The sequence below is a fragment of the Trichosporon asahii genome (assembly GCF_000293215.1).
Source record: "Trichosporon asahii var. asahii CBS 2479 unplaced genomic scaffold scaffold00017, whole genome shotgun sequence".
Lineage (NCBI taxonomy): Eukaryota > Fungi > Basidiomycota > Tremellomycetes > Trichosporonales > Trichosporonaceae > Trichosporon > Trichosporon asahii.
The window spans coordinates 694,586-706,030 of record NW_014040907.1 but is presented as its reverse complement, the minus strand read 5'-3'; the positions used below and the strand labels follow the sequence as shown (position 1 = coordinate 706,030).

At 61.0% G+C, this 11,445-nt stretch overlaps 2 protein-coding genes across 2 annotated transcripts; both read right to left on the bottom strand.

Moving 5' to 3' along the window:
* Positions 1-138: 138 nt before the first annotated feature.
* On the bottom strand, positions 139-2,928 carry A1Q1_07872 (uncharacterized protein; the record flags this gene model as incomplete). The annotated part of the gene is made up of 3 exons (XM_014326856.1): positions 139-200; positions 248-1,825; positions 2,397-2,928. 3 exons carry the CDS (start codon positions 2,926-2,928, stop codon positions 139-141), a joined length of 2,172 nt encoding a protein of 723 aa, XP_014182331.1.
* Positions 2,929-4,541: 1,613 nt separating this feature from the next.
* Positions 4,542-6,164, bottom strand: A1Q1_07871 (glucose-6-phosphate 1-dehydrogenase; the record flags this gene model as incomplete). Its single annotated transcript, XM_014326855.1, has 2 exons — positions 4,542-5,308; positions 5,363-6,164. 2 exons carry the CDS (start codon positions 6,162-6,164, stop codon positions 4,542-4,544), a joined length of 1,569 nt encoding a protein of 522 aa, XP_014182330.1.
* Between the last annotated feature and the right edge of the window lie 5,281 nt (positions 6,165-11,445).

The following is an 11,445-nucleotide window of genomic DNA, read 5'->3' as shown; positions in this document are numbered from 1 at the left end:
GGGGTATGGGGTATGGGATGATTGAACGGCGGCGGGGTCGGGTGCATGCCGACGTGGGCGTGCTGGTGCGGCGTGTGGGGCGCGGTATGGGCAGGCGAGGCGGCGCCGGGGGTCGCGTCGCGCGTCTGGCTCAGACGCTCATAGTACGCAAAGTCCTGAAGCAGCGACGTCTTGCTCTTGTGCTGGTGGTCGAGGAAGATCTGGAGAACCGCGCATCCAACATCGTACGGCAGTTCCGTCGAGTCACGCGACTGCGTGATGGGTTTCTGGTCTTGCGTGTTCGTCAGGCGGAGGTGGCGCAGCGCGCTCGTCGGCACGTCGCTGACCATGCGCCAGCGCACGTTGAAGAGCCCCTTCCACTTGTCCTGCGCCCAGACGTTCGAGGTCGCCGTCTCGTCCACGGGCGAGATCATCTCGGCCACACCGCAGAAGTGCCGCGACCCGTTCACGCTGAAGAAGAGGTAGATCGGCCCGCGCTCGTGCGACTCGCGGTACGCCGCGTCGAGCCTCTTATTGCCCAGCACGGTCGATGACCAGATCTCGTGCTTCAGGGACTTTTGCACGTCGTCCTCCGTGTAGCTCTTGATCACGAAGAAACGCGCATACGGCGGGTGGCAGTCGAACGTCGCCGGGTTCAGGCCCTTGCTGCGCGCGAGCTCGATCACGTCAAGATCCTGCTCACTGAGCTGCGGGGCAGCGGGCTGCTGGTACTGGGCGTATGGCAGGTAGTTGTACTGCATCGGCAGCACCGGCATCTGAGGGATGCCACCAGCACCAGGAACGCCGAGCTTGAGCTGCTGGCCGTACGCCTGCTGCTGCTGGTAGAGCGACAGGGGCGGCTGCATGTTCTGCGCGGCGAGACCACCGTAGGCCGCCGCGTACGACCGGTCGTCCCACAGCTGGCGTCCACCCGTCGGCTGCGGCGACGGCTGGCCCGGCATGCCGACCAAATTGGTGACCCAGGACGGCTCGTCGTGGGGCTGCGGGTCCCGAAGCGACAGCGCGTCGAGGGCGTCCTGCAGCTGCTGCGCGCCGGCAGTTCCAGCACTCGGCCACTGCTCGCCGGTAGCTCCCGGCGTCCACACACTCCGCCCGAGACCGGGCGTGTCGTCTCCTCCCATCTCGCTCGGGTGGCGAGAGTGCCTGCGCGTGCCCGACTTGGAGTCGGCGGCGGGCGATGTGCCCATCTGGCGGCGCAGGTCCTCGCGCTGCTCGAGCGACAGGAGCGCCTGCGAGCGCTCGAGACGCTGCTGCACGCGCGAGCTCGATCCGTACTCCGTCATGCTCTGGTGCCGGCGCAGGTCCGACTGGCGCTGCTCCTCGATATCATCATCTCCGTACATGCCCGGCAGGTTGGACTGGTGTCCGCGCGGGGGCGTCGCCAGGCTGAAGGGGTGCGGTGGCGGAGGCGGGCTCATGCGCGAGTAGATCATCTCGCCTGGCGTGCGCATGGAAGCGCTACGGCCGAGGTTGCTGTTGTAGTCGATCGGTGACGTCGCAGTCGCCTGCATGCGGAGACTCTGGGTGCGCGAGACACCGCCGCCCTGGCTCTGCGGCTGGGCGCTCGCCGCGTAGTTTCCGTGTCCGGCGGAACCAGGCGTCGAAAGGACGGGCGAGATGCTGCTTCCGTCATACTGGTTCTGCGGCACGACAACGCTGAGGGACGACATGGAATGCGAAGGGGCATGCGAGCCACGCTGCTGGTCGTTCTGGGAAGCGCTGTTCTTGCTGTCGTTGTACACTCGGCGGGGAGGCCGCGGGGGCGGAGGCGGGAGATTGTTCTGCTTGTCGCCCGGCTGAGAGAATAAGCCAGGGTTGATGGATACTGCGGGCGTGAATGATCGGCGGGGGTTAGGTCAGTTCAGCACACAAAGTTGTTCGCAGCCGTCGGGAGACAGGTCGGCGAATGTTTCACACGTTGGACGCAGCGTGGGGGTGACGAGCGTGCGAGCGAGGCAAGAAGCGTAGCAGGTGGTGCGACGAACAGAGCCAGTCGGGCAAGAAGATCGAAAGTCAGCATGCGCACACGACAATCGGGAGAACGACAGAACAGGAGAATGTGTGCATGGCTGCGACAGAAGCGTCGCGTTGCCACCCGGCTGACGACGCTGGGACGTTCGCCGCCAACGCAACCGCGGTGTGTGCCAGTGTGCCAGTGTGCCCGGTGTGCCCAGTGTGCAGAAAAGAGGACGCCTTCGCCACTCAGGCGTGTGCCAAGCCACCTTCGCTTCGGCCCTGCAGCTTTGGGTGCATGCACAGCGCAAAGCTCCCTGGCTGCTAGAACACCGCTCAGCGGGCTGCCAGTCGGCGTGAAAGTATCGATTCGGCGACACTGACTCGGCGGCAGAGCAAGCTTCTTCCAAAGCCGCGGTGAAAGATCAAGGAGACGCACTTACATCGTCTGCTCGGGAGCGAGGATTGCCTGGTGAGGCCGCCGCTCTTGCCCCACGTTCCGCCGCGGTCGGGCTGTCCCTCGTCTGCTTCGACGAGGGTCTCTTCCTGGCTCGGGGCGGCGGCAGCGCGATACCGCTCGCTGCCGCGGCGCACGAGACCGTCCATGCCCATGTTCATCCCCGTCGCGGCGGCGTTCATGCCCATGCCGCCCATACCCATGCCGCCCATGCCGCTGCCGATGCTGCCGACGCCCATGCCCGAGGAGGATGAGAGGCTGCTCGACAGGCTGGGCGAGGGACCGGGCGACATGGACGTGAATGCGCCGCCGGTGTTGAAGCCGGAGCTCCTGTGGGGGCCGCTGAGGGAGCCTGTGCGGGCGACGCTGGCGGTCGGGGGCTGGAAGCGTTCCTGGTGCTTCGAGGTCGCGACCGTCTTGTTGCGGCGCAGGAGGGCTTCGGCGTCAGCCTGGGGCGGTCCAGCGGGGAAGGAAGACGACGGCGGGCCGCGCGGTTGCCGGATCGGCGCGGATGACATGGTCGGGTGCGTCGAGTGGGCGGCGGGGAAGTAAGAAGAAGAGGATGCAAGTAAAGTGTCCGTTTGGGGGTAATGAGCAAGGGGGTATGGGGTATGGGATGATGAGAGTGGGAGGCCGAGTGTCGTCGAGTGTCCGGGTGCACTGGAGTCGTAGGAAGAGAGTGAGAGGGAGAAGAGGAGGGGATGGCGAGTGGGGGTCAGTTGAGAGGACTGCAAGGAATGGTGAAGAGGTGGTGAGGTGGAATGAAGCACCGGTCATCAGGGCCCGGCTCTGCAGGTTCTGGGCACTGGGGGCCTAGGCGGTGCCAAATCTTTGTGCCTCGTTGCCTCTTGAGCGGCGTCCATGGCTATAATCGACCCACCATTCTCCTGCGGATCTCGAGCTTGCTATGCATGCAAATCTTCTCCATAGTGTGTGAATAGAGCCCAACGGTGGAGCACAATGTATTGTGCATTGCAGTGGCGCATTCTAGCATCTAGCAACAAACGTGGTAACATCACACGCACGACAGCCGTCCGCCTCATATACTCTTGAATGTGCCGCCGGGTAGTGCGCGTCTTGCGCCTTGTGACCATGGGACGAGTGAACGCGTCGACACCACCACCATGTACATTGGGGGATGTGGAATCAGTGGGACATACCAGCTCGGAGAATAAGCTTTCGCATCCCCCTTGGGTGCCATGAAACGTTTCATGCTGCCAACACTTGCATAGTCACCTGGCGCCGACGCGCCGACGAGGCTCGGCGGATCCGGCGGATCCAGCGGACCAACCGCTCCCCATCGACTCCCGCTTCTGCCCGTCTGAATGCTCATCGTTCCAGCTCCTCCCAGCTGTTACGGCACAAGTCACGAATCACGGCCACATGGAGATTGGGGAGAACGAAAATAGGAGACGAAAGATGCCGCAGGCGGTGCACCGCTGATTGATTTTCGAGCACGAGAAGGGCTATTCGCGGAGCAACGATCTACACCGCTATCAGGCATCCGACGCCGCCATCCTCGCTATCGCTATATCCTGGGCAGTCTCACCGCCTCACTCGTTGGCTCACCTTCTGTTCACCGTCTGTTCGTTCTGCAGTCGGGCTTGCTCTCCATGCTCTGCGCACATACCCTCCCACACCCCGCTCTGACCTCCGCACATTGCCAGCCTTCACTGTAGCAGAAGACTTGTCTCACCTACTATCGTCCAACTGCAGCTCTGGGACCATCCGTTGGACGCTGCGTACCTGCGCCGCGACCCACACGACCTCGTCGTCATCTACATGCGCATCCCACGTACGGCGCTCATATATCGTCGCGCCGTTCCTTGCACTCCCCTTCTGATGGGCGGGGACCCACAACTGACCCATCTGCCACTGATGCCCTCTACGCTGCTTTGAACTGATATCATAAAGTACGGTAGAGGAAGAGGGCAGATGCTTACTGGTCTCATCGCCCGTCCCACTCCCATTCCTGCTGGTCTGCTGATCACGCCTGAACTCTTATAACGCAAACGCTTACGCTTACACCAGATACATAACCGTTTCAATTTTGGGGTTTCAATTTTGGGGTGGATGTTTACACCTCCGGCAGTAACTATCTCGCCGGAGAGACCGACTGCTTCTGATTCGTCTAGAGGTTGGCCTGCACGCTCGTGGTCGGCCAGGTGTAGTCGTCGTCGGGGCGCTTGTAGCCGTACTTGGCCGAGAACGCGGCGGAATCCTTAGGTCCGCGCGCGCCGTAGGGGTACGCCTCGGGCTGGGGCTTGGGGCCGGGGCCCTTGCCGTCGATCCAGTGCAGGAGCGGGGTGAAGATCTTCCACGCAACGTCGAGCTCGTCGTCACGGACGAAGTTGGAGCGGTCGCCCTTGATCGCATCGTGGATGAGCGCCTCGTACGCCGTGGGGATGTCAACATCCGTGAAGCGGTCCTTGTACGTCAGGTTGAGCTCGACGGGGATCGCCTTGGTCTCGAAACCGGGCAGCTTCGAGTTGAGCTTCATGTAGATGACCTCGTCGGGCTGGATGCGCATGACGAGCTCGTTGCGCGCAATGTCGGTGAAGATACCGCTGGTGACGTCCTTGAACTGGACACGGATCTCGACCTTGGACTCGTTCAGCGCCTTGCCGGCCTTCATGATGAAGGGGACACCCTCCCAACGGGGGTTGTTGATGAAGAGGGCGAGACCAGCGTAGGTCGGGGTGTTCGAGTCGTCGGGGACAGTGTCGTCGTCCTTGTAGCCGGGCTTGCCGTCGGCAGCAACGTACTGGCCGAGCAGGCAGTCCTCGGCCTTGATGGGCGGGATGCAACGGAGAACCTTGACCTTCTCGTCACGGATGTCCTCGGCGGCGAAGGACACGGGGCGCTCCATGGCCAGGACCGAGAGGGTCTGGAGCAGGTCTGGTTCGGGGTCAGTCACTCGCCGACGATCCGTGCTGTGCGACGGTTACTCACGGTTCTGGCAGACGTCACGGATGATACCGAACTCGTCAAAGTAGCCACCACGGCCCTCAGTTCCGAACGACTCCTTGAAGGTGATCTGGACGTTGGAAACATTGTTCTTGTTAAGAGTAGCGTCGAGGACAATGTTACCGAAGCGGAGCACGAGAAGGTTCTTGACCATCTCCTTGCCGAGGTAGTGGTCGATACGGTACGTCTCGTCCTCGGACCACTCGCCCTTGAGGGACGAGAGGAGCTCGCGGCAGGTCTCGAGGTCCTTTCCGAAGGGCTTCTCGATGATGATGCGGTTCCTTCCCTTCCTCCAGTAGCAGTTGCGCTTCAGGCCAGCAGCGGCATCCGCAAAGACGGTGGGAGGGACGGCGAGGTAGAAGAGACGGTTGCGAGGCTCGTTGTCGGGGCGCTTGTTCTCAATCTCGTCAATGTGCGCCTCGAGCTTCTGGTAGCCCTCGTCCTTGTCGTAGGGGCCGTGGATGTAGGAGAGAATCTTGGTGAACTTCTTGGACTCTTCGGGGTACTTCTTGGTGTCAATGTGCGCGAGAGCCTTCTTGTGGAACTTTTCGTCGTCCATGTCGGTACGGGCGTAGCCGATGATGGCGACGTCCTTGGGGAGGAGGTCGCGGCGGAAGAGACCGAAGAGGGCGGGGAAGGTCTTCTTGGAGGCGAGGTCACCAGAGGCACCGACGACGACGATGGAGAGGGACTGGTCCTTGAGCGAGTCGTCGCCGAGGGCCTCCATGGAGGGGATGGAGCCGCGCTTGCGGCGGAGGCGCTCAGAGTCTCTGGGAGGCGATGACATGGTGTGTGTCTACTGCGTGGTGTGAGTAGATGGAAGAGACAAGAGGAGTGGTGGTTGGAATGGGATGGATGGTGTATGCAGGCAGGCAGGGTGTCGGCAGTAGGCCAGGCTAGAGCAAGCTCTAGCAAGCGGGGGTATGACGCCGTTGGAAGCGGCAACGCGGCGGGCAGCGGAACGGTCGAATGGGAGTCCAGGGTCAGAGGCTGAAAATGTGCTGTCAAGGGGAGACCACCGCCTATGGGGAAAGTGACGTACCTGCGTAGATAACCGAGGATTGGGTAGTGAGCCCGTCGATGCAATCAGTCTTTATTGATCCGGGGACTGAGGCAGAACTCGAGTCGACAGTGCACGCGAGGTGGTATATAGCGACCGGGAGGCAAGTGATGGCAAGATGGCTCGCTCGATGAGCTGACTGCTGTGGGTGTCGGCCGATGAGGAATCAGCTGGCTAGCTGTTGATGATACTCTGAGCGACGGTGGTGGGAACTTGATAATGTCATTGGCAGTCGGCAGACGTCAGCGCCCAGCCAGACAACTCCTGCAGGATGGTCTAGCCCCAGATTACAAATAGCTTCTAACGACCTAATGAGGTTCAAGTCGCCGAGCCCGCCGAGCTATTAGGCGTCTTTGTAATCACTCCCTGCCGGCCCCTGCCTTTGTCATACTTCCCCCGCTTAGCAACGGCTGTCAACCGCCCACAGCCGAACCTCCCACTGGACACACACTGTCATGACGAGTCGCACAGATGCACAGCGGTGGCCATGTCCGCAATGCATTGGCCTGCGGTGTTTGGCGTTCATGGCTGACTCTTTGAGCTCGCAGTTCATGCATCATGTGAGCTGATACCAGCTTCTGTGCGGTGGCGACGTGCACGATAGCAAGCGGACCCCTTGGTCCGCTGGGACAAGTCGGTCATCAGATGCCAGCGGATGTCGCCGGTGCCGGGGCCGAGGCGTCCACTTACTCGCTGGTGAATGATCACCTAATCACCATATCATTCCGAACCCATACGCTTACCCGATCCTTCCCTCGGCCCTCCTTGTCTTGATCTGATAACCGTTCCGCATCGAGTGCAACTGACACGTGTTCCCCATGAGCCATGAAGATTGCCGCCGCCTCCCCGCCAAGCATGCATGTGCCGCAGGACAGTTGCGGCAAAGTAGAGGATGGAAGGCTCGGTGGAATTAACAAAGTGCCGAGCTCGCCGAGCACAAGTCCCCGGCAATACACACCCTCGGTCCGAGCTATCGTGACTCAAGAAGGCATGTTCCATCCGCTGCTGGCGGGTGCCCGACCCATAGAACGTCTCGCCGACGTCGGCCGTCACAACAGAATGCGACTAGGCACCGCACCTTCGTCGGCTCTCCGCATCCAGCGGCATCGGCGGCACTGGACACCATCGTGATCAGCTTAGCTCCGAAGTTCATCCATCCCTATCCTGCGTCTGGGCTTTTAAGTCACACCTGGACGCTTCTTAAGTCCACACCGGATCATAAACACGAGGCATTCCGCGGAGCACCGCCGGCTATGTCTCAACTAGACTAGCATTCCTTCTCTGTCGGGCTGCCCCATCGCCTTGCTGTCACCACAATCTCGTATCAACCCGTGGCCAACGCGGAGCACCGCTTGTGACTGACTTCTGTGCCGCATTCCTCTGCCTCAATGCCACCACATGAGGAGCCTCGCTTACCACTCAGTCCAGTCAATGAGTGAAGCCCAGAACAGCTTGCAGTCATCAACACCCCGACGATGTCCCCCGCCAACAGGGAACCTCCCGTCAAACTCAAGGCCAAGCAACAGATCGTTATTAATACACCATCCCCACAAGCTTGGGCTCGCTCGTGCCCACCTCGTCGGGCATCAGCGACGCTGATCTCGTCCGTCAGCAGATCTTGCTTGCTCAGCATCTTGCTTCCATAGGAACTATCGACGGCCAGTGTCCGGGACGAAACTGTCGCCCTCATCCCCTCTTCCCCTGTCACCAGCCTCTACCTGCCCTTCTACCAAAGTCCTGGGAAGATAGTACCAGTGCGTCGCCAGTGCGCCGCAACATGGCCACATTCCTTGGTCCGTTTCCCATCGTCCCTGGTCAGTCATTGTCCGCGGATGTGTCGGTTTGGTTATCCTCCCTATGTCGCGCTGGTGAGGAGGAGGGAGGAGGAGGGAGAGCACGGCTAGCGCGGCAATGCCGTGGTGATCGCTGCAGCTGCATCTCCTGCGTACTACAGTCTTAGTACATGGGTCCCGGCGTAGGGGAAGTGAGCTGGCGTTGCTCACCCCTTGATGGCCCATCCCCTGTGCCAGCGCCTCCTTATCCTCCGGCCCGAATCCTACCCTCAGCACACATCAGCAAGACGCAGCAGCGATCAGTGTGTCGGTCCATTTTGCTCCACCCCTGCGTCTCCTCTATTCTGGGCCTCTGAGTCACTGGGCACCTGCAGGCTCGCAGGCTCGCAGGAGGGCATGGCAGGTTCGGAGCCGGACGACGGGCCCACGGACTCTCGACTCTTTCTCGTGACTGGAACGTTCAGCCAGGTAGCTCGAGCCCGAGAGACAGAAAGGAACATGCCACGGACCCAGGTTCTGCCCCCTCAGCGAATCGAATGCACCACGGGGCGCCACTTGCACGGACCATCTGTGACCCACTTCTCGGACGGTTCGTGCGCAGTGGGCAGCAAGGGCTCGAAGGGTTTCCAAAAGGGCACCGATCGCGCCTGACGAGCTGTTGGCTTTACCTTACGTTGCCCGGTCATCTGTCTTGCGTTTCTTTTCCATGCTCCGTACTCCCCTCCTCATCTCCCAGCACGTTCTCCCGCTTCACAGAACACGTTACACGCGAGCATCCCTGGGCTCCGTGGGTCCATGCATGCTCCTGTACGCATTCCAGCTGCAGTTCCACCGGGGTCTGGCCAAACGATAAAGTGCACGCTACCAGGACATTTCAAGCCAAAGCTTAATCCGTGCCGCATGTGCCGAACGGCCGGACGGTCCTTGTGCCGTTATCGTTGTGATCACGTTTCCTTCTGTGAATTCTGAAATGTGAGCAGAACAACGGCTCGCGGCTCAAAGTGCTTTCATTATTCATTACTTGACCTCTGGGCTGCGACGTACGCGCGTCGTTTGCTAAAGGTCGAGCAAATGAAGCGAGAGAGCAGCCCTGAGGGCAATTTCAAGCGCCCCTGAGGATTTCAGAGCATGGCGGTCCTCCATGCTTTATGCCTCCCCTTCCCTCAGGCCCTCACAGCTCAGGTCGCGCTTGGGTCTGTCGTTTCTGTCGCTCAGTCGTCTGGCGCTCTGCAACTCGTAGCCTGCGACCGGCGGGCATCTGACACACCCCGGCACCCCGGCGTAGGTCCGATGGCCCGGCCGCCCACCGGTGAGTGGGCCAGTGGGTGCTGGCGCCTGCAGGCCGAGGAGGAGGACACGGACCACCACCCTGCACATCAGTAGGGCCGGCGCCGCCTCGCTCGCAGCGTCGCCCAGGCGCACTGTACCATGCACGGCGCACGGTGCACGGCGCGCTGGTGGCGCCGGGCCACCGGGCATCGCGAGCCTTGCTGACCACTCATACTCACGCCTCACCCTCTCCCCTCTTCTGCTCCTCTGCCCCTCCCTCGGGCCACCAACCATCACCGGCCGGGAGGCCAGGGCGATCAACGGAGTGGCGGCGGCGCCCTCCGGGCCCTCCCTCCCCCCAACTCCCACGGCCTCACGGCTCGGCGTCTCGCGTCGCTCCGTGCACTCCATCCCTGTCCCCCTCGCATCAGCCGGTGCGCCGTTCCCGGAGCGTGCAGGCGTGCTTGTCTGCTCCGTGCGCAGACCGTTCTCGCATCCCCCAACCTCCAACCAACCTCGTTTAACCCAGAGAGCCTAGAGCCCATAGCTCTATGAAATGATCTGATGAATCTGGTGAAATCTTATGAATGTCTTGCAACTGTGAAACTATGAATCGGCCACCGTGCACTTGTGTATGAGAGCTTGAACCGCTGCCCGACTCTTGTGACTCTGTGCGATGCCCGCTCCTACTCAATGTCCCAAAACAGAAGCGGGCATCTCATTCCCCCATCTTTCCTCTCGCTCGCGCCTAGCTCAGACCTTCTGAAGTGCGACGCTGCAAGGGAGAGGGAGGGAGGGGTGACTGTACAACCTGTCGCAGGCGTGGCTATCCACACCGTATGGTTGCCGCTGTTGCCCTGCGGCCATAGGCCATGAGCCATGGGGGCAGGCCTTCCTTTATCCTGTTTGTGTGTAAGCGCTGGTGATTGGAACGGCACCTGGCCGGCAACCCGGCACGAGGGGAGAAGATAATTCTTTCGGCTTTGCCAGGTTAACGATCGACCCCACCATCCACCACCAGAAAGAAAAAAAGTATGGCCCCACCCTGTGGAAAAAGTAGCCGTGCCTGTGTCTTGTGCGTTCCTTTGAGTGTTGAATGTTGCAATGTCCCAATGTCCTCGCGAGCTCTCTCTCTCTCTCTCTCTCTCTCGAGACTTTCCCTGTGCTCGCATTCCCTACAGGGTTCAACCCCGCACGAGCCATCGACAAGACCCTTTGATGACTTCCAAGCGACGAGGCGACAAAGAGTATCGTCGGCCACCGCGACAGACATGAGCCAGTCGCAGCCAGACGAGGAGAGACCCAAACGCACGCACGCCGCCCGGTTTCAGCATTGTCGTCGTCCAACCCCCCCTCAGGGTCATCATCAAGCCAGGACCCATCCTGCCCCCCTCACTGCCCGACCGATGCATCAGAACATGGCCTCCTTGCCCCTCCTGATGGCCTCATGCCTCTCCCAATCCTGATACCTCAGCCTAAGCCTGTCCATGCCTGACGGCCTCCTGCGACCTCCTGCGACCTGACCAACGACGACCTGACGACCTGACGACCTTGCCGATACCTGAACTCCCACTCGAGGCTCGAGAGCCATCCCAGCGTCCAGTCCAGTTCCTCTTTTCCATCGCCCATCGCTCCCATCGCTTGCTGTCTCGCGCCGCTTCGCATCGACAGTCGCACATCGCACAGTCACAAGTCCCCGACTTTCTCTCGACACATTGACAAGTCTCCAAGATCTTTTTACGCCCATCACTCAAGACTCCAAGGACGATCACTCATCTTCACCTCATCACCTCGACAAAAGTACTACCCACTCCTCTTCCCTCCCTTCCTTCTCTCTCACGCCTACTCTTACGCCCTCCCTCCTACGCCTTAACGCCCATCTCACGTCTCTAACGACCTTCCTTACGCCCACACGCCTGCCCGTCGTCTCGAAACTCACGACCCCC